We start from the raw sequence: 22451 nt of genomic DNA, 5'->3' as shown, positions 1-22451 counted from the left end.
ATGTATTTTTGCATGTATTCTTTTTCTTTTCTTTTCCCTTTTTTTATATAACTGTTTAAAAATGTAAAAAACAAAACAAAACCATTCTTTACTCACAGGAGATACCAAAACCAGATGTGACCTGAATTTTCTCATAGGTGATGGTTTGCCAATCCTTGAGGTGGACTGTAGGTTGCTGAGCCTGGCCCTTTCACTTAGTGTAGTTTGATTCATCCATGTGGTAACATATCTGTTCCTTTTTTATTGATGAATAGTATCCCATTGTGTGGATATGATATGATGCTTCTTAATTTGTTTTTTAACCAACCAATATGGTTCGGACATCTTTTTCATGTTGGTGTATATAAATATATCTCATTCTTTTCACCTTCTCAGACCACAAGTTATTTAACTAGTATCTTACTAATGCAAACTAGATTATTCCCATTTTCTCCATACTATAAACATAGCTCTAGGAAACAACTTGATGCACGAGAATGTTTATGGTCAGACCAGGAACTTACTCATATCGCTTCCACTCAGAATTGTGTGGTCAATCCTAACAGCAGGAAAGGGTGGGAAAGGTAGTGCAGCCATGTGTCCAGGAAGGCAGTTATGTTACTCATTTGTGTTTTCTATTGAGTTGGCTTTCTACTGTATAAGCTGGAGTGACACACTGCAGTTTCTTTGCCTCTATCTGTACAGACTCCACTCATTTCCTGTTACTGGGGTCAGCGCCTTCCCCCACTCCCTTCACAGAGATTGTTTCATATATGTATAATGTGATTGTTTCATATATGTATCCTTTGTTCCACTCGAGGAGTCCCTGAGATCCTAATGATATTTTAAAATTTGCACACATTAATGTTCACTCTTTGGGCTGTGAAGTTCTATGAATTTTGACAAATGCATTAAGTCATGTGTCTACCCACTGCCCAGATCTTGGTTTCTAGTGCTACTCACCAACAAAAGGGACCAGGTCTCCTTGGCTTATTTTCAGACTGGGGCAAAAAATAGGCAAGATGAGGCTGGAGCATTTTATCATGCCAGGAACTGAGGAAGTGCTCAAAACAAACAAAGGAAGAAACAAGCCATAACGATCAGGCTATGTATGTGAAAGGGACACAGGAGCCAAAAGAAAGAACTCTCAATGCCAAAAAAATTGAGCAAATAAAGTAAAATAGTATTGGTTATAATCCAACATATAAAGCAAAGCCCATGAGTTCATACTGACATAAATAACTGAATAAATAATAACAGGTGGATAAAACAATAAATAGGAATAAATGGGAGACAAATATCTCATGTAATAATTCCAAATAATTTATGCAGATATTCTACCCTTAAGGAGGTGGAGCATAACCCTGCGCTTTTTAAGTGTGGGCTGTGCAGAGGGCTCTCCTCCCAAAGAGCACGGGATGGAAGAGGGGGCGGTGAGCAGCGTCATGCAAGAGGCCCCGACGAGCAAGCACAGCCAGGCCATCCAGGGCGGCACCACTTGCTGAGTCACGGCGACGTGCGTATCTGTGACACGACGTGATGCAAGTGGCACTTGGCCTCTGCGCACATCCTCCCAAACCCCACAACTCCAGCCTAATGGGGAGAAAAACCGCCAACACATTGCAATACCGCGACCTCCTACAGCATACCCGACCCGGCCTCCTCCAGACTGTCAAGGTCATCAAAACCCGAAAGCGAGAGAAGCTGTCACAGCCCAGAGGGGCCTCGGGAGACATGAGGACTGAACATCATGTGGGGTCCTGTGTGAGGTCTTGGAATAGGAAGAGGACATTAGGGGGAAACTGAGGAAATCCGAATAGAGTGTGGACTTTTTTTTTTTAAGATTTTATTTATTTATTAGAGAGAGAGAGCATAAGCAGGAGGAGCAGCAGAGGGAGAGGGAGAAGCAGACTCTCCTCTGAGCAGGGAGCCCAACACGGAGCTTGATCCCAGGACCCCTGGATCATGACCTGAGCCCAAGGCAGACACTTCACTGACTGAGCCAGCTAGGCACCCCAAAAGTGTAGACTTTAGTTAATAATGATGCATCAATATTCGCTCATTAATTGTGACAAATGTACCCCACTAATTGCATTAGCCAGGGTTCTCCAGGGAAACAGAGCTAACAGGATGCAGACAGTTATAGATTTGTTACAAGGAATTGGCTCACATGATGGTGGAGACTGAAGTCCCGAGATCTGCAGTTGACATGCTGGGGCCCCAGGAGACCTGATGGTGAAATTCCAGGGTTTTTTTTTTTTTTTTTTTAAGATTTTATTTATTTATCCATGAGAGACACAGAGAGAGGCAGAGACAGAGGCAGAGGGAGAAGCAGGCTCCATGCAAGGAGCCCGACACGGAACTCGATCCTAGGACCCCGGGATCATGACCTGAGCCAAAGGCAGACACTCAACCGCTGAGCCACCCAGGGATCTCCTGAAGTTCCAGTTTGAAAGTGGCAGGCCTGAAACCCTGAAAGAGCAGAAAGGGATCCCCGGGTGGCTCAGCGGTTTAGCACCCGCCTTCAGCCCAGAGCGTGACCCTGGAGACCCGGGAGACCCGGGATCAAGTCTATGTCGGGCTCCCTGCATGGAGCCTGCTTCTCCCTCTACCTGTGTCTCTGCCTCTCTCTCTCTCTCTCTCTCTCTCTCTCTCTCTCTGTGTGTGTGTCTCTCATGAATAAATAAATAAAATCTTTTTAAAAAATGCCAGAAGGATTTGAAGCAAGAAAGATTCTCTTGCTGGCCTTGAAATAGCAAACAAGATGTTATGAATTACTTCTTGAGGGAGCGAAGATCCAAGGGTGGCCTCCGTGAGCAGAGACCCCGGCCGACGGCCAGCCAGGGGTCAGGACTCCCTCGAGGACCTCAACTCTGCCAACCAGCTGACCTTGGAGGAGGACCCTGAGCCACGGATGGGAACCATGGCCCCAGGACTCCTGAGGTCAGCAAGTGAGACCTGAGCAAAGGACCAGCAACCACACCGGGGCTGCTGACCCAGAACCCTGGAGACGGTCAGCACACCGTTCTGGGCTGGCTACGTCTGTGACCGCTCGTGACACAGCCAGAGAAAGTGATGCTTCAGGTCTCGGTGGTGTGAAGCGTTCCTGCTAGTGGCATGTCTGGGTTACATTAGTATCATTTAAAGACAGGAAAATGTAACAATTGTATTTTTATTGCCAAAGGTGAAAGGACAAAGCAGCTAAAGGGCTTCTGTTCTGGCACATTTTTTTTTAAATTTTATTTATTTATTCATGAGAGACACACAGAAAGAGAGAGAGAGAGAGGCAGAGACACAGGCAGAGGGAGAAGCAGGCTTCCTGCAGGGAGCCCGACTTGGGACTCGATCCTGGGACCCCAGGGTCACGCCCGGAGCTGAAGGCAGGTGTTCCACTGCTGAGCCCCCAGGGGCCCTCTGCTGGCACAGTCCTGTGACCATATTCATTAGAGTCCTACCACAGAGTCAGGACCAACAGGGTGTGTGGGGCTGGGGTGGGGGTTACTTTAAGGAATGGGCTCATGTGACCGTGGAAGACTCCAAAATGGGCCGAGTGGGCCAGCAGTCTGGAGGTCCAGGGTGGAGCTGATGCTGTGCCTCGAGTCCAAAGGCCATCTGCTGGCAGGATTCCTTCTTGCTTGGGGAATCAGTCTTTGTTCTGTCAAGGCCTTTAACTGATTGAACGAGGCCCACCCACATTGTGCAGAGTGATCTGCTTTACTCTAAGTCCACCCATTTAAATGTTAGTCTCAACCAAAAATCGCCTTCACAGGAACATCCAGAATAATGTTTGACCCAATATCTGGGCATCGGGGCCCGGCAGAGCTGACACATGCAATTAGCCGTCATGCCAGAGAACGGGGTGCTGGTGAAGTACTGACTGGAGTGGCCTGGAGTGTCTGCGGGCACGTCCCACATGAGCAGGCCCCTCTGAGAGCGGGCTCCAGGGCAGTGAGGCAGAGGTGGGCTGAGGAAGGCGCGGCTGGAGACTCCATCTCTACCCACGAGCTGAGTGTTCACTCGGTGCTGCATGGCTGAGAAGCACGCAGTGGACCTGTGTCTGTGGATAAAGGGAAGGGGCTGAGTTTTGCAGTCTGGGTGAGAGTTTAATCTTTTTGGAAGTGGAAATTTAGTTTTGAACAAAGTATCATGAAGCATAAATTTTTATATGACACAAAATGGTTCTCAGCCATATACGTGCATCATAGTTCCCTAGGAGAGCTATTGTCACGGCAGCCGAGACCACCAGACTTCCTAAATGAGTTCTAGAAGTTTCCAGGTGACACTGATGCTGCTGGTCCATGGGCCAGACTTTGAGAACCGATGTTTTAAGTGATGAAATCTATTTTCAAAAGTTTGGGGCACCTGGGTGGTGCGGTTGTTTGAGCGTCTGCCTCTTGATTTGAGGTCGTGATCTCTGGGTCGTGGAATCGAGCCCCGTGTCAGGCTCTGCACTCAGCACTCAGTCTGCTTCTCCCTCTCCCTCTGCTCCTCCCCCTGCACCTGCTCTCTGTTTCTAAAATAAGTTAATAGAATCTAAAAATGAGTAATATGCACGTTTGCATGCATGTGCCTGTTTTCTGGGTCCCTGACGCTAGAACCTGTGCCTCATGGTCAGCCTATCTGCTTTGTCTCCTGTGGTTCCGGGTACGGACACAGGGTGGTGCCATGTGCCCACAATGTGACCCCAGACCTTCCAGGAAGCCCGTGGCCTTGAGAGGGAGGATGTGTGCAGGTGGCTGGTCTCCCCAGGGGCGGTAGGGTGAGGGCAAGGGCAGGGGAAGCTATGTGCCAGGTGTGGGTGGAGGAGGGAGATGGGGGTGAAGACCCAAGCGACAGGGTACGTCGACCTTCCAGAGCCCTCGGGAGCCCTTCCTGATGCCACTCCTGCCATGACAGGTGGGACCAGGCCTGGCTCTCCCTGGTCCCCGGGCCCTGCTCCTTTTCCAAGCCTTGATTTCTCCTGCAGTTACGGAGGCGGGGGGACTCATCCCACCCTGCACCCCTCAGAGCCTTTTACTGTCTTATTCAACATGACCCCTAGTCCCCCACTTGGCCACTGCCCCTTTCTCTGTGGGTCATCGCACTGTCCTTCCAGGTGGAGGAGAGTCCAGCGCACAGAGCAGCACTCTGTGGGGGCATCGTGCAGCCTTGGGGCAATGAAGGGGGCCCGTGCCAGGCTCCCCACCTCCGGCGGCATCTGTGTGTGGTGCGGGCAGGATGGATCTGTGTAGGGTTTGGTTTGAACCCTGAAAACTTGGTCACGGTGAAGTCTGAAGCTCACTGCGGTGGCCGGAGGAGCCCCCAAAGCGACATGAGCACCGAGACGCGGAAGGCACGTTTGCGCCCAGGGAAGGCTGGAGAGCCCAGGCTTCTGGGGACGCAGGCAAAGGGGGGCAGGCTGGTGCGCAGAGGTCCTCTGGAGAGGGGGGGACGCTTCCCGCCCTTGGGCCGTGGCCCTCAGCAGGGCGTCCTCCATGTGGCGGCACCCTACCCCTACACCCCGGCCCCCCAGGCTGGGGACGCAGAGGAGCCCTCCCTGGGAACCAGGCCTGGGCGCCTGCGGACAGCGGGCCTCCTTCGTGCAGGAAGAAACACTGTAGGCGCGTGATGGATCGTGACCCGCGGCCTGTTCCCAACCGGACCCCAAAGCTGTGATTAAGGGCTTAGGCGGAAGGGATTACTGCAGAGGAGGGACCGAGGTCACAGGGCAGCCGTCCTCCCGCCCCGAGCGCTTCCTCCTCGCAGGAGAGCCAAGCCGCTGGGGCTGCATGCAGGGGGCGGGCAGCTCGGCATCTGCACCCCACGGCTTCCGGGAAGAACCACTGCGGAGTCAGGCGTCAGCCCTCCCGGAGGCCGACGGACGAGCCATGCCGTGGCCGCGGGGAGGACAGTGGCCGTGCTCCTGGGCCCGACAGCCACGGAGCGCCCGGGCTGCACATGCCCATCCAGGCCGCGCTGACGGTGCAGCGAACTGCTGCCGGGCCCCGCATCCCCGAGCCACGCCAGTACCAGCCACGCTCGGGCCTGTCCCCGCTGCCCCGCGGCCACACCGGCCCCTGCGGCCTTCCGCAGTGCTGCTCGCCCGCCAGGCCCAGCCGCTCAGGGCAGCCAGCAGGGCCTGGTCCTCATGGCTCAGGCAACCGAGAGCAGCCCATCAGCACGTGGGTGCGACCAAGGGGAGGCCGTGGGGACATTGGGACGGGGCCCGAGGGCTCGGAAACAGGAGGCAAAGGCCACCCAGGCGAGGCCGCAGGAGGGTGTAGGGCAGCAGCTGAGGGCCCCGAAGCCAGGGGAGCAGCCGGGCGGGGCACGGGTGGGCGGGGCGGCGGCTCCCCGAGGGCCACCCTGGCCGCTGGGCGGGGGCCCTGGGCTGGCAGCCTCGGAGCACACGGTCAAGGTTGGACTGGGCGGGGCTGGGGCCTATGGAGTGTGAGCAGCGGAGGAAATGGGCACGGTGCTCACACTTGGACCCGAACAGCCGGGCAGCGGATGGGCCGGCCCGGATGGTCCGCAGGGCCTCGGCCAGTGCGCTCAGGGTGGGGACAGCGGTCATGAGCATCGGCACACCCTAAGTACCATGGCCGGTCAGCAGCTGCAACCCCGAGGCCCACGCGCTCAGCAGGAGGTGGACGGGCTGGCAGCGCTCAGGCAGGACCTGGAGCAGGGGTTCAGCATCCAGTAAGCAGGGACAGAGGGCTGCAGCAGCTGCTGGGGATGCGAGCTTGGCCGCGACTCAGCCCAGGGGCTCAGGGCCACTGCTGTCCTGGAGCAGAGTCACTGCGGTCGACGGTGGGTCACATCTGGTCACGTCTGTGACTTTGGGGAAATGAGCAGCGGGGGCGGAGGGTTGTATAGTGAGACAGGGGGACACAACCCCTCAGAGCAGGAAAACAAATTCTCGAGTAGATGATCGTTGTGGGAAGACATGAGCGACGCAGTCTCTGAAGAACGAAGAGAAGAGAGACCGGGAGGCTCCGAGCTCACACGCGGTGTGGGGTGGCTCACAGGCCGACTCTCCGGGGCCGCTGGGCATCGCAGCCCCAGCACAAATGGCCCTGGGACCCCTCACGAGCAACGTGGGCCCAGAGCACCCCGGGCCTGCTCGGGGCTCAGCGTGTCTGCTCAGCTCCCCTGGGCTTCCCGGCGCTGCAGACGCGGGGTCCCCTCTGGGGGTGAGGCTGCGCCGCTCGGACTCACAGCCGGGCCCGGGACGGAGATCCACAGGCGGGGCAGCTCAGCCCGGAATCCCGAAGTTGGAGAACTTTGAAATAGCTCCACAGGGCGCTGTCAGTGGCTACTCCAGTAACTTGGGTTCCTCTTAAATCCTGTCACTTCCCCCCCTGCTTTCTCAAATTCTCCGACTTCCCCAGTCCTGCCTCTTTGTCGGGCGCCTTCTTGACAGAGACCTGCAGGCTGTTCGCAGAGAAGGCCAAGCCTGCCTGCACGGGGACAGGCTCGAAGCCCCTGGGGGCCACAGCACAGGCTGGGCCTGGAGGCTGCAGCCTGACGCCGCTGGTCTCCCGCTTCCAAGCTGGTGTCCTGTCGGCCAAGCACCGTGACAGGAGGGGACAGCTGCCGCTCCCCACTTGAGCTATAAAAAGCCCCAGCACCCGAGTGAGCAGAGGACGTGCCGAGCGGATACACGGACCTTGCTGGACTCCCGGAGTGCGGCTGGACCACCATGCTCAAGTTGGCCTTGGCCCCCAGGCTGCTGCAGACGCCCCTGAGGGGCTGGGTGGTCCCCAGGGCACACGTCTCTGCCAAGCCGGCCAGGACGCCCACTTCTCCCATGGTAAGAACCTCCACGGAGGGGTGCTGGCCGGAGCACGGGGAGTGGGCAGTCCTGCGTTGTTTTGCAGATGAGGTGGGTTTGGGAGGACACGGGAGGCCAGGCTGATAAAGGGGAGGAGACTTGTATTCTCAGGCTCACAGATCCCGCAGGTGATCCTCGCGATAGAAATCAGCCCCCACCCCAGGAAGGGGGAAGGGGGTCCTTGGGTCCATCGCCTGGAGGTCAGGCTCCTAAAGCAGCTAGCGGTCAGCTGGGGATGCTGGTCTTTCTGTTCTCAGGCCCCCACTTGCCCTCCGGCCAACGGCAGAGCTTGAAGGGCACTCAGTGTACACTCCAGCTTCACCGCCCACGGGTGGGGAAAGTGGGCTGCCCAGAAGGCCCACAAGAGCACAGGCGAAAACACAGCCCTCAGGCTCCCTCAGGCTCCAGGAGAGCACACAACTACCTCTGTGTTAAGCAGCAATAAACTAAGTTTAGAAAGTCATCTGTTCAAGGTCACGTGGTGAGGCTAAGCTCAGAACCCGGCCTAATGGCCTCGTTCTGGGCTCACGTTGCTTTGAAACCACTGGGAGGCAAAGTCAAAAGGAAGGACTGGTCTCCAACCTGGCGTCTGACTGCTTAAGGGAACGGGCAGGGATGATTGGGCCCAGGCTGTTTCAGGAAGAAACTGAGTGAAGGCGAAGTGTAGTAGGTTCTTTGGAACCGGGCCCCGGGTGGCATGGCTCACAGTGCAGGGAGTCCTGTCTCCTCTGTCCAGGCTTCTGAGCAGGACCGCCATTTAGGGAAAATGACCCTGCCCTTGTATGGCCAGAATCTGTCCCGCACAGCACCTGACGTGCACATGTTTTGCCAGGTCAGGAGTTCAAGGTCGAGGCACACAAGGCCAGGCCCAGCAGGCTCTTGGGGGGGCGCTGAGGAGAGGGTCCTGCTGCATAGGCAGAGGGCTGCCAGCCCAAGTCCACGCTGAGGACCAGTGTCCCCACTCACACACCAGATGTCAGGCTGGGCCGAGGGGTCCCACGGGAGCACAGGGGGTGGGGCAGGACGTCCCTAAGTGTGGACTGCCACTCTGGTTGCCAGGGGTCCACACTGCAGTGACCCAGGAATGTTGGTACTGGCCTGGTGGACTCACATGTGCTTTCCTCACCCAGGAGCAAGCCATCGGGCTATCCGTGATGTTCCTCAGCTTCCTGACCCCCGCGGGCTGGGTCCTGTTCCACCTGGAGAGCTACAAGACAGGCTCCACCAAATGAAGGCCCCGCAGCTCAGGATCCAGGCACTGGATGAAAGATCGCATTAAACCTTCCCTCCACCTAGTGTTCACTTGGTGATTCTTTCTATATGAGCATCCCCCCTCCCTGGATGCCCTGGGCTGAGGGCCGGCTGGGTGGTAGTGGGTGGACAACTCTGTCGATCGCAGTGGACACGTCTGTGCCCAGCTCTGCTCAGTGGCCGTACATGCAGAGACGCCCTTTTCCCAGGGTAGGAGAAGAGGGCCGAAGCCAGACCCCCACCAAGCCGTCTCTCATCTCCTGCTTTATCATCTCTTGGGCCTAGGCTTGACCTGGGAGCTAAGACTAAGAAAGCAGAACCACAAATAGACAAAACAAAGGCGTTTATTACAGGAACATTCTTGAACAACAGCAGAGATGTTGACACAGGTAGATGGTGGAGATGAGCCTGAGTGGCATCCCCACACACTTGAGGGCTACTCCTCGTTCCTCGGGGCGCACACACACTCTTGCCCGCCTCCTCCTCACTGGAGACCCGTGACCCCTCCCCACTGAGAACTACGGGACACCCCCACAAAGGAGGCTTCTCTCTGCAGGCGGGCCCCCCATGAGTGACGTCCTGATTTCACAGCAGGGAGAACAGTCCCCACTCCACAAACACAATCCCACCCCCTACTTCCTCAGGAACACAGGTCTTCCCAGCTGCCACAGACGGTGAGGCAGGGGCACTAGGTGAGGATGTCGTGGGCCTGGTGCTCCACCAGCATCTCCATGCTCCTCACGTCGGTGCACCAGAACTCCAGGCGGTCCTTCATCCCCTTGATCTGAGGCAAAGCAGGACCAGGGTGTTAGGATACTTGGGAATCACAGCTGCACCTCTCCAGCTAATTCTATGGTGCATCAGAGCTGGGGGAGTGGGCTGTGCGAGATGGGATTATCCCAGGTAGTTCTTATCGCAATGACATTTAAAAAAAACCTGCATGAAAGAAAGCAGGCAAGAATAGAGGAAATTCACAGGATTAAATTTCCAGCAAATATGGACAAATGGACCTGAGCTCAAACCACAGAACTAGGAACATATTTGATCTGAGTACCAATTTTAAGATTAAAAGGCATCATCAGCACAGCCAACACTGTAATTAGGATAAGCTTTTAAACACAGGGTTCAAACCCAGGCTTGTATTAAATTAGGTTCTCTGAAAAACCCTTATTCCAAACAGCAGTAATAGATTCTCCAGAATCCCCTGTCAATACTGCTTTCTTCCTAAATGGCTTCCATCCAAGTGAAACCAAGACAAGCACAGAGAGCATATGAACCACCCACGGACATGAACTGTGTTACCTGCTGCAGATCCAGCACACGGGGCTGCACCCAGGTCATGTGAACTCGCTTATCCACCTCGTCAATGCTGCCTTTCACCAGCCCCACTGAGAGCGCCTTCATCACCAGCAACTCCACCTGCGCAGAGAGCGGCCATGGGAGACAGCCCAAGGCCCCGCGTGTGGGGGGACATGACACCAGGTCTGGGCCTGGAGCATGCTCACAGGAGCCCTGATCCCTCTGGGCTTTCCCACTGACCCTCCTGAATCCAAAAGCTGTACCTCGTTCACAGTGATTTTAGCACTTTTGGCAATTTCTTCAAAAGTGAGTTGTCTGTGATTGGCAGGTCGTGTGAAAGTCATCTGAAAAACATTTTTTTGTTTGTTAACTATTTTTCCAAATAAAGACTGTCAGAGAGCTGACTCATAAGGATGCTTCTGATAATACATGTTCTGAAAATACAGCTATTACTATCGCATACGCTAAACTCTTCCTTAACCGTAGTAGCCGTGGATCTTATTAGGAGCGAGCTTTCCATGCTTAAGAGGACACAGTGAACTGAACTCCACAGCCACTGTCGGCAACGGTCAGTATTCATGCCCTGAGCAAGTGCTTGAGCTGGGGACAGTGTGCTGGCCCAGACCCACAAGGCTGCTTTCCTTAAGAAGCTTACACTCTACAGGGAAAGAGAGACGAGCATGTTGATGAAGAATGGTGCATACAACGAGGCGGCAGCTACTCTAGCTCAGTCATCGTCGAAGATGAGACCCACATACAAACTTAAAAATGCAAATGGTGACAGAAAAAAAGGGAAGGTGATGGAGAGGGGGTGCAGCCTAGAGAGTGTGCAGGACCCCGAGGGCTCATCTGCAGGGTCTGAAATCAGAGTAGTTCCTGCAGCTTGCTTACCTCCATGAGGCACAACAATTGGATTTTCCTCAGCAGCTGGGCCTCGTTGGCTGCCAAATCAGGCTGAAAAGGAGAAAGACATCACTTACCTAACCTGGGCTTTGAAATTTTTTCTACAGCAGATCGAACGAAAACACCATATACTGCAGGGTCCCGGAGGCTCACTTCTCTCAGGACATCACTAACTGGTTCATCCCTGAAAAACCGTGCTCCTGCATAAGCCATTTACGAGGGAAGATTTACACTAATGCCAGGGACACCAGGGGCCAGGACCCAGGTGCAGGCCTTTCAAGGAGACTCGGTCATGGGTTACTGATGAGCAGAGACAAAAAGGAGGATGAATTCCCTGATTCAATCATCTAAGAACTCACACCCCAACACAGGCAGAGCTCCTGGGGCCATTTCTGCCACAGAGACAAGGCAGGAAAAGTTCTTCAGAAAGAGCCCACTCCCCTGAAATGGGCCCTCGCTGCTTCGATAGCGCTGGCAACACACCCCTGAAGTTCTTTTTCCTTAGGTTTCTACAGCCAGACAGCTTGTTTGCCAGGCGGCACATTTGTTTCTTTCAGAGATCAACACACGCTACAGCTGGGGTTGGATGGATTTGCTCTCTGCCTCTTCACAGCCCATTCACATCTACTCAGCTCCATTATGTGTCATTTCTATTAGCTTATTTTGAATTTAAAAAAATTGAAGTTTCAGAAAAGTGTAAAAAACAGTAATACAACCATAATCCCTATCACTATGAACAATTTAGTAATATTTGCTTCTAATAATTTCATTAAAAAAATAAGCTTAACTATGAAAGCTCAGGTCCTCATTTAATACCTCTTCTCCCTAATTCACACCTCCCAATGGCTCCTCTCCTGGCCTGCTGGCCTCTCCCCTGCCCACCCCTTTCCCTCTATACTGACCACTCCCTTCCTGCAGGACTGTCCTGCCGTCCCACACCCGAGGCTCTCCCCAGCTCTCATCACTCAGTCACTTTAGCCTCACAGACTGTTTCAGTTCAGCAACATGCGAAAGGCTTCCCTTTCCTCTGCTGTATGTACTCTTCTCATATTCTTCACTTGGCTAAACTCTACCCATGCCTAAGATCAGACAAAGGGCATTACCTCTTTTGGGTAGTTTTCTGTGACACCCCTGTCACCCAGATGACGCTCCCCCATCACACTTTTCACTACCACAATAACTAAGTACCGTAACCAGCCCCTTAACCCTCTGCTCTGAGAGCAGGACAGGCCTGTCTTAATCTGTCTTCCTAGTGCCTGGTGTGTAGCAGGCAAGTGAACAGAAAATGTCTGTGGAATAAATGTACAGACACAGGATGAACGAGAGCCAGGAGCGTGGCAGGAGCGCTCAGTTGTCCTTCCTGACTGACCTGCTGGCCCCAGGCAGTCTTCAGCGTCTGGAATCTCTCTACGTTACCACTGTTAAAGGCATACAGGGTGTCAATCAGCCACTGCCGGTCGGTGCTCCTCAGTGATTCCAGCACGGGGTGCATGAGCTGCGAGGATGAGATGGTTAGCTGGCAAAAAAAACCACATTAGTCTCCCCCTTGTTAAGAAATCTGTGCCCAGGGTCCACTTACGAGTTCTCCAAAGTTAAAAACGCCCTCGCCAAGAAGTCCTGCTAGTCCCAGCGTGAAAGCTCTCTCCTGCTGTTCAGACACTACAGCAACAACACAGCTCCAGTGACATATCCCAGTTATGAGCATCAGTCCTGTTTGGCTTTAAAAATCTCATAAAAAAGTAAAGAAACCATTTCCTGCGATGGTTATTTCACAAAGCCTTTGAAAATTGTTTTATCTCTTTTGGGTTTTTTTTTTTTTTGAGAGGTGGGGAGGGGGAGGAGAGAATCTGAAGCAGGCTCCATGCCTAGCACAAAGCTCCGACACGGGGCTCAATCTCAGGGCGTCCAAGATCGTGACTGGAGTTGAAACCCAGAACCGGCTGCTTAGTGACTGAGCCACCCAGGCGCCCCACTAGTCATCTTTTGTTAAAGTACTGGACTACCTTAAATTATACCTGGAACCATATATAGGGGTTTTATGGGAAAGACGTTTATTTACTCATCTTTACCTAAATACGTGAATCTATTTATATTTTCAGCTACTCCCTGGAAGCAATACCTTGTTTCTCTTAAAATCACCTCATCTAGCCTCTTTTTGGACTAGAGTGAACCTACTTCTGTTCCTACACAACAATTCCCCTCGCCTGCCTGCATTACTTGATTTTTCCAGTATGTTTTTCTGGAGTTGCTGGAATTAAAACTGCATTAACATTTCTACGGGACGCTGGCCTCCACGCTTCAACAAGTGTACTGCAAGAAACATCTAAAATGGGCTCACATTTCTTTTCTAAACATACTCCTTGCACTTTTCCTAAAACTCATTGTTCACTTTTCTTTCCATTCCTCAAATCCTTGAAAAGGTTTTTGTAAGGAATCCCCCTGGGTCTTTTCAGTTTCCAGAACCAGGTTCTCAGGTATAGGGCTTCACCACACCCTTCATGAGCTGGGGCCAAGGCGTCGACATGGCTGGCTTCTCACCAAGGCCTCTGGTTCAGAGAACAGGGGAGACAGAGAAGGAACAGGGAAGGGCTATAGGGCGCAGCCTTGTTTTCACCTGAGCTAAATGCTGAAGGCAGACTCACATAGAAACTAATGCTTGCATGGCTCTTTCCACCCTCTCACCACTTGGGCTTTCTTCAGTGGATGGATGGATATACCAGAGTAATTTCCCAGCCCAGACCTGCTACTACGCCTCAAGAACACGCTCCTTCGACATGGACTTTAACGGCTCCATGTTACCTGGCAGATCCTTGATATCGACGCAGCCCAGAAACCGCAGAGCATCTTTGTAGTAGGATGCATGGTTTCCGATTGTTTGATAGTATTTACTGGAGAGGTCATAGAAACGACTGTGAACCGAGGTCACACCAGGGAGGTTGTTGAGCATCTCTTCGACATCTTCAATTGTTTCCTACATGCAGGAGGCAAAATCGCCTTTCTTTTTAACTTAAAACTTTTTTTTAAAGATTTATTTGAGAGAGAGCGTGAATGTACACAAGCAGGGGAAACGGCAGAGAAAAAGGGAGAAGCAGGCTCCCCACTGAGCAGGGAACCTGATGCGGGACTTGATCCCAGGACCCTGGGATCATGACCTGAGCTGAGGGCAGATGTTCAATCCACTGAACCACTCAGGCGGCCCTGACTTAAAACATTTTTAAGGAAACAGACAGACAAGACTATGTTAAAATAGAGAGCTTCAGTTCATCCAAGACAGAAGAAAGAAAAGCTATACGGACTGGGAAAGGACATTTTTCACATAACCCGCAAGGGGGTACAACTAAAGCTATATAAAGAATTCTTACTAATCAACAGAGGGGAAAGTAGCACCGTAAAATGGATAAAAGAAAAAGTATTCACAGGCAATTTACAGAAGTGGAGACATGAATGGAGCGGTCAATAAACCCCCAATGAGATGGCATTTCATCTTCACCAGACTGGCAAAAATTAAATAGTCTGAAAATACCAAGTGTTGATGATACGGAGCTTTGGAAGTGCTTGTATGGTGCCAGGGTAGTGTGAGCCATCTTGGGGAAAGGTCTGACCCCATCTGGTAAAGGCAGATGGCACACACCAGGCACGTGCCTTGGTGAGATTGTGCCCACATACACGAGGAAGCAGCCATAGAAATGCCGAGATAAATAACAGCACTGTTCCTAACACTCTGAACACTCTGAATCCCATACACTGTGAAAGTCACAGTGAAATATGAAGGGCCAGTAAGAACGAATGGGTCACAGGTACCAACACGATGATTCTCAAACCTCACACTGAGCCCGTGAACTTAAAACAACACTAAACCTCACTTAGACGGAACACATCCCTGTCTAGTGAGCATCAGGACATGCGCAGAGAGCGCTGCTGGAGCAGGAATGTGCTGTCAGGGCCCAGCAGCTCCGACTGTGCAGTGCTGCGTCATTCCTATGCTGGGTGGGGATTCCTTCCAGTATTCTGTGGCTTTCGAGAGGTGTTAAATATTTCAAAGCAAAATGTAATAAGTATGTATGAAGGCTAGAACTGGGAAGCAACAAAAAGTAAGAAGTGTTATTTCCGGGCAATGAGAACATGAACGGTTACCCCAATATTTTCTTAACACAAACCCAAACAACATAAACACACATGTAGTCTCTGGTTCACTAAGGTAGACTGACCACACAAGTTGGTTTTACTGCCACTGATATCCACATCTGTCCCCAAAATTACACTAAATCAAAAATAAGGACAGGAAATTTCAGCAAAGATTAGGAGGCAGAGAGAGAGGAGGAGCAGCCTGTGACCTGGTGCACTGAGTGAGCTGACCCTGGTCAGCGAGGGCCCATGTGAACAGTCTGAGGCTGTCTGGACCCTGCTGATGGACGTGCTGTGCTCACCCAGGGCAGTCCCCTTATGTTAAATGGTAACAAGACTCATATCAGCAACTGACTCTCAATGGTTTTGGAAAAAACAAAACAAAACACTACAAGCACACACAGAGAATGATGGGGCAATGAGAGTGTGTGAGGGAGGTAAATGAGAGTTCTTTCTGCTGTTTGCAACTTTTCTATAATGTAAAGTCACCTTAAAAGTTAAAACAGAAAAAATGAGATTTTCCCCCATGACTCCATAAACAACTTTTTAAACTAAAGATAAGCCCGTATTATGGTAACATTACCTTTGTAACCTGTAGGTCCCCGATGTTTAATTTTAGAGCTCCAATTGCAGTTTTACACAGGATCACTGCCTCATCGCTACTTTTCACCTACAGACATCAGAAACAAGGGAACCTGAGAAGTGTGGGCAGAAGATTAACAAAACATCTGCATATGGCTTCACTTACATGACTAGAAACAAATTGATCTCTACAGTGTGTGTAGCAAACGTAAACACAAACTATAAGTCACGCATATTCTAAAGATCTGACTCAGACTTCACATTTACCTTTTCGCGAGTCTTTTCCAGAAAAGTAAGAGCCACATTAGGATCTAGAAAAGACAGAAGAACAATGTCAAAAAAAGCACAGTATCTTTTAAAAAAGACAGTGTCTCCTTAGAGATCGGTTCCTACCAATCACAACACTTAGGTAAGATAATCTTTAGGTTAGAACATACAATAAAAAGGTAACTTAGAGTCTGGTATTTTCTTTTTTTTAAAGATTTTATTTATGTATTCATGAGAAAGAGAGAGAGAGGGAGGCAGATACACAGGCAGAGGGAGAAGCAGGCTCCATGCAGGGAGCCCGACGTGGGGCTCGATCCCGGGTCTCCAAGATCATGCCCTGGGTCGATGGCAGAGCTAAATCGCTGAGCCAACTAGGTTGCCCGAGGCTGTTATTTTCTATCAAAATGTAAAGTTTATTTAACTTATATTTTGAAATCATTTTAATTACCATTTGTATCTGCTTCTTTATGAAACAAAGTGAGACTCACCAGTCATCTGTCTAACTACGTGAAGAATAATTTCTACCAGGGACAGAGGATTCACCCTGAAATAAAAATCACCAGGCTTTGAGTGTCATTAAGTATCAATGTTCAAAGTTAATGTTCAAAGTAAAAAACTGACAAAGGTGTTTTACCTGTGTTCAAATTCACTGATGAAGTTTTCATAAAGCTGTGGAACCAAAACACGTAGAGTGATTACAGGATGTCTTTCATTCTACAAAGTTGAACATGACTGCAATGCCTGCCACACAGCAGGCACCACAGAAATGTTTGTGAAATGACAGGGGACCCATATTTAGATGTATTAATCACCAATGGATTATGAAAGAACCTATGATTTTTTTTTCTGGAAATTAGATCCCTGACCTATAACAATCTCCTAAAGATCAATTCCTACATTCTTTCTCCAAAATACTTTCAGTAAAAGAGACTATCAATTTGAAAGATTCACTAACCTTCATATTTTAGAAGGTTGCAGCCTATGTTACCAAATTTATTAGCTATTCTGCAAACACTTGAGTACTTATACAGACTCTTTGCTAGGTACTACAGACACAGAATGTATAAAATAAAAGCTGGGCTTTCAAGGATTCCTGTCCCAGGAGAGCAGACTTGTGAACAAATAAATGACAATACTGTGAGTTTACAAACAAGGGAAAAAACCCACATGGGTCGATTAGCCAAAAGGAGAGGTTCCAAAGAAGGTGATTCCAGAAATGGTGATAACTGAGTTTTAAGGAAGGAAGAGCAGTTAGAGACCTGGACAAATTTGGTATGGGAGAGGAGGTATGGCATTGGGAGAAAATTCTGGATGGGAATAAACATGTGCAAAAGCACTGAAGCAAACAAACGCTGCAGTTTCAGGAGCACTTTGAAGGACACAGACAGTGGGAGGCACTGGGGCCCCCGTCCTTGCCCCGAAGTCAAGCCTGAACCCATAGAAACTCCTGACCTCACTCCTACCTGATAAGCATGACTGGGGGAGGGGAGGGGAGGGAGGGAAGAGTGAGGGACAGAGACCAGCTGAGGCCACTAGTCAAGACAGGAGATGAGGGAGCAACAACAGGGTCTGAGAGATTTGCTGCTCGCTGGAAAGGGGAGCTGACAGTGAACTCTGAGCTTGTCAAGTAACTGGGCAGAGTGGAAGGAGGGAGCCTCGAGATAAGGTCTACTCGGATAAGGAGAGTCTGCAATTCCTCTGGGATAGGAAGACAGAAAGATGGAAATGTCCCTGTGAAAGAAAATGTGGTATATATGCACACAGAGTGCGGAATATTATTCAGTCATAAAAAGAAGGAAACCCTGCCATTTTTGGACAATATGGACGAAACTGGAGGGAGTTTTGCTTAGTGAAATAAACTAAGACAATGAAAGACAAGTACTGTGTGACTCACTACTACGTGAAACCTAAAAAACTGAACTCACAGATACAGAGAGCAGATTGGTGGTGGCCAGAGGCAGGGGCTGGGAGCAGGGTGCAAGAAACGGGTGAAGGTGGTCAAAAGGTACAAACGTCCAGTCATAAAATAATTAAATCTTGGACATATAATGTACAGCACAGTGACTACAGTTAATAATACTGTCTGTATATTTGAAAGTTACTAAGGCAGTAGATCATAAAAGCTGTCATCATGAGAAGAAAAAAAAAGCATAATTATGTGAGGCGGATGTTAATTAGACTTACTGTGACCATTTTGCATATATACATGTACCGAATCATTACACTGCACACCTTAAACTAACACAGTGTTACACGTCAATTATTTCTCAATAAAACTGGGGAGGGGGGAATGTCCCCCCAGGAGCCACTTTATTATTTAAATTTGGCACCCAGGACAGCCTGAGTGGCCCAGCAGTTTAGCCCCGTCCCGCCTTCTGCCCTGGGTGTGATTCCTGGAGACACAGGATCAAGTCCCAGTCAGGCTCCCTGCATGGAGCCTACTCCTCCCTCTGCCTGTGTCTCTGGCTCTCTCTCTCTGTGCCTCTCATGAATAAATACAATCTTTTTAAAATAAATAAATAAATAAATTTGGGGATCCCTGGGTGGCGCAGCGGTTTAGCGCCTGCCTTTGGCCCAGGGCGCGATCCTGGAGACCCAGGATCGAATCCCACGTTGGGCTCCCGGTGCATGGAGCCTGCTTCTCCCTCTGCCTAGTCTCTGCCTCTCTCGCTCTCTCTCTCTGTGTGACTGTCATAAATAAATAAATAAATAAATTTGGCACCCAGAAAGAGCCATCTAAATAAAATGGCTTTTTCACTACCAAAGACTATTTCAAAGATATCTTCTTCATCAATAAGATATTTTCAAAAAAAAAAAAAAAAAAAAAGATATTTTCAACTTTTCTGATACCCGCTATAATTTATGGAATTACCTAAGCAAAAACCTCTTCAAAGAAAAAGGAAATTGGGATCCCTGGGTGGCGCAGCGGTTTAGCGCCTGCCTTTAGCCCCGGGCGTGATCCTAGAGACCCTGGATTGAATCCCACGTCGGGCTCCCGGTGCATGGAGCCTGCTTTTCCCTCTGCCTGTGTCTCTGCCTCTCTCTCTCTCACTGTGTGCCTATCATAAATAAATAAAAATAAAAAAATAAAAAAATAAAGAAAAAGGAAACTGAAAATTACTACTGGTGACTGCAGATTCATGAACACTATATATATATATATATATCTGCAAGTCCTATGGGCTGAGTCCCTACAATTTTTAAAGGTTTGCTTGTCCACTGAAACAGTAAACTCTAGCCTGCCGACCTAAGTAAGTGTTATGTTACCTGTGGGTTGAAGGAATATTTTGCTCTGTGTAGAAAGTGATTTAAAGACAAGGAAGCAAAGAACAGAGATGAATAATCATGGATTACTTCATCACTGGAATTTAAAACTTCAAGGAACAAATATTAAGATAGACCCAACTTGTCATTTTTTTTTGACATAATCCAGAAAACAGAATGCCCAGCCAAATTTTTAGGTTTGCAGATGAATACAAGTTCCTCTGAAGTAGTGACATGTTGTGGGTATAAAACACGAGGAGGTCTTAGGGCACCAGGCGGTGGGGTAAGAAGGTGGCAAGTAAGCTTCACTGGAGGCTTGTATAAAGTAATGTATCCGGGGTGAATACCTCAAGCTATCAATAACTAGTTTTTGTTCCAATGCAAGCATAAATCTCTGATTCATTCAGCATCTGAGAGAAAGGCATCAAAGAGTAAGATGTCAGGAAAGATTTCAAAGAGGAAGCTACCACTGAACAAACTGTTGGGGGTTTGTGAGGGAGTGTGGGGAAGGCTGGGGCAGAGAACTTTATTTTTCCCCGTTGATAGAACTCTAAAAGGGCTCTGCCTTCCACACTACCCAAGACAAAGCATTTGGGCAAGCAGGCGGAATCAGAGAGTGAAGGAAGAGCAGCGATGACGGCTATCTGTAAGAGTCTGATGGTTATCCTCCACTGTAGTTTATCCGCCTTCCCCTCTCCCCCGATTTTGCACTTTTAGTTTCTGAATAACAGTTTCCAAAAACAGTACTGAAAAAAACAGTTTATGAACAATAAGATATAAGGCTATCTTATCCTATCCTGTAAGATGGCATTTTAGGCATGGATTTTAAAAACAGCCAGACTGTGAAGTCTCTTCTACCATCTGTTAGCTGTGATCTCTGGCAAGTTACTCAATGTCTTGGTGTTAAGTTCTACACCGAATAAATAGGATGACAGTAATGCTTATCTCCCAATCTTGTTGTAAGGAGTAAATAAGTAAAGCCCTTAGAATGGTACCTGACTTCAAGTGACTGCTGAGTGGGTATAGTGTATTAATATAAAGCCCACCTCTTATTTTTAAAAATCTTTTAGCAAATTTATATCATCTGACCTGGCATGGCAAATCATTTACCTTAATGAGGCCATCTCCTTGGGCAAAGCATGGGTCCTGCACAAAATCAAGCACCTGGAGTGTCAGTTGATGCCACAATCTGAAAAACACAAGGCCCTTCAGAGATAAACTAATATTGAGTCACAGGCCCCTCGAGTCACAGCGTGGTGGTTCTATCAAACAACAAACAGTAGCCAGTTTCTACCGTGTAACAGGAAGAAAGCTAAACCTGAGCTCTTTTCCTGGCTCTGCTATGCAACAGTATGTTAGGCCGGAGAACATCATCTTAGTTTCTCTCTAGTTACTATGAGGTTTGACTGAAAACACGAATTTGGAATCACCCCTAAGTTGAAATGTAGGCTCTTCTACATTGAGCTGGTTTCCTCCCCTGTAAATGGGATGAATGAAGGATTAGGTGGGCAAACGAATAAACCCTCTAGAAAAATGACCGTACATATGAAACCAAAGTCTAATTTTTAAGAATGCAAATAAAATGCTTTGAAGAATACAAAATGCAGTTATTGCCAAACACTAAGAATCTCCTCTCAAAAAACACTAAGAGCCGAACATCCTCCAAACATGTATTCACCCTCTCTGCGTACAAGGCACCAGGCTCAAGGCCAGCGTTAGCAGGGGAGTCGCCACAGGAGGTGCCCTTTCCCACACAAGGCTAGCGGGTTCTTCTCTCCACTCAAGGCCGGGCTGGTGCGTGGCTGTGCCAGGCGACGGTAATTTGTCGCAAAACTCCTCCTGCTTCCAAGCCCAAACTTCGGGATCTTCCAGCGGCGTGAAGCCCCACGTGAAATGCAATGGAAAGGAGGGGCCCTGGGAGAGCGGCGCCGGGGCTGAAGCCCGGGGAGTGGCCGGAGACAAGCAACAGGGAAACCAACAGCTGCACCGCGCTCGGGCTTATGGGCTCCGGAGACGGGCTGCGACACCAGGACCCTCCAGTCACAAGGACGGGAACCGAGAGCGAGCGTCCCTGAGAGCCCCGAACCCTCCTGGAGAGAGCCGAAGGGGGGTTCAGATCCCGGCCCCTCGCGCAGGGGCCCAGCGCACCCGACACCCCCCGAACTCGGCCTCTGGCTCTGTCCTCCGTCCCCGCGGGCCTAGCCCCCCACCCCCTCAGCGCCCCTCCTCAGCCTAGCCTAGCCCCCTGCCCCCCCAGCGCCCCTCCTCAGCCTAGCCTAGCCCCCCGCCCCCCCCCGCCCCCCAGCGCCCCTCCTCAGCCTAGCCTAGCCCCCCGCCCCCCAGCGCCCCTCCCCGCGGGCCTAGCCCCCCGCCCCCTCAGCGCCCCTCCTCAGCCTAGCCTAGTCCCCCGCCCCCCAGCGCCCCTCCCCGCAGGCCTAGCCCCCCGCCCCCTCAGCGCCCCTCCTCAGCCTAGCCTAGCCCCCCGCCCCCCAGCGCCCCTCCCCGCAGGCCTAGCCCCCCGCCCCCTCAGCGCCCCTCCTCAGCCTAGCCTAGTCCCCCGCCCCCCAGCGCCCCTCCTCAGCCTAGCCTAGCCCTCCGCCCCCCAGCGCCCCTCCCCGCGGGCCCAGCCCCCCGCCCCCCCAGCGCCCCTCCCCGCGGGCCCAGCCCCCCGCCTCCTCTCAGCACGCGGGGCCGACCCGAGCCCCCCGGCCCGTCACGGCCGCCCGCGTCCGCCTCGCCCTCCGTCCCGGGACGCGGGGCCACGGCTGGGCGCTCACTTCTTCGTGTAAAGCTCCTCCAGGCGGTGCCACACGGCGGCCTGGCCGGGCCCGGAGCTCTGGCTCTGCTGCAGGAAGCCCGGTACGTCCTTCATGACGGCGGGAAGGCCGGGGAGCGGCACCACGGAGGCGTCAGCACCACGGCGAGGGCCGCCGGAAATGCTCGCTCACTTCCGGCGTCGCGCCGCGCG

General features: G+C 51.0%; 1 protein-coding gene and 1 long non-coding RNA gene across 2 annotated transcripts; one reads left to right on the top strand and one right to left on the bottom strand.

Annotated features, from left to right (window-relative positions):
* The first annotated feature begins 6370 nt into the window (after nt 1-6370).
* Nucleotides 6371-9088, top strand: LOC112663555 (uncharacterized). Its single transcript, XR_003139330.3, has 2 exons — nt 6371-7771; nt 8923-9088. It is a non-coding gene; the product is annotated as an uncharacterized LOC112663555 (long non-coding RNA).
* A 281-nt stretch (nt 9089-9369) lies between these two features.
* PSMD13 (proteasome 26S subunit, non-ATPase 13) lies at nt 9370-22440 on the bottom strand. Its single transcript, XM_025452629.3, has 13 exons — nt 22261-22440; nt 20594-20672; nt 16854-16888; nt 16708-16763; nt 16220-16263; nt 15954-16040; nt 14045-14216; nt 12825-12904; nt 12615-12740; nt 11234-11296; nt 10606-10686; nt 10346-10462; nt 9370-9827 (listed from the first exon to the last, which is right to left on the bottom strand). The coding sequence occupies exons 1-13, from the start codon at nt 22353-22355 to the stop codon at nt 9732-9734; spliced, it is 1131 nt and encodes a 376-aa protein (XP_025308414.1). The 5' UTR covers nt 22356-22440; the 3' UTR covers nt 9370-9731.
* Nucleotides 22441-22451: the final 11 nt, after the last annotated feature.

The sequence above is a fragment of the Canis lupus genome, chromosome 18 (genome assembly GCF_003254725.2).
Source record: "Canis lupus dingo isolate Sandy chromosome 18, ASM325472v2, whole genome shotgun sequence".
NCBI classification, from domain to species: Eukaryota; Metazoa; Chordata; class Mammalia; order Carnivora; family Canidae; genus Canis; species Canis lupus.
Note: the sequence above shows the minus strand (reverse complement) of the source record. Positions and strands in the feature narration are given on the sequence as shown.

What these genes read in the sequence shown, in the direction of transcription:
- PSMD13 (XM_025452629.3), bottom strand. Translation starts at nt 22,355, where the DNA reads ATGAAGGACGTACCGGGCTTCCTGCAGCAGAGCCAGAGCTCCGGGCCC. An exon ending in ATCAGTGAATTTGAACACAG is followed by an intron (nt 16,764 to 16,853) that starts GTAAAACACCTT and finishes TTTTTATTTCAG; the next exon opens with GGTGAATCCTCTGTCCCTGG. An exon ending in CGTAGTTAGACAGATGACTG is followed by an intron (nt 16,264 to 16,707) that starts GTGAGTCTCACT and finishes TGTCTTTTCTAG; the next exon opens with ATCCTAATGTGGCTCTTACT.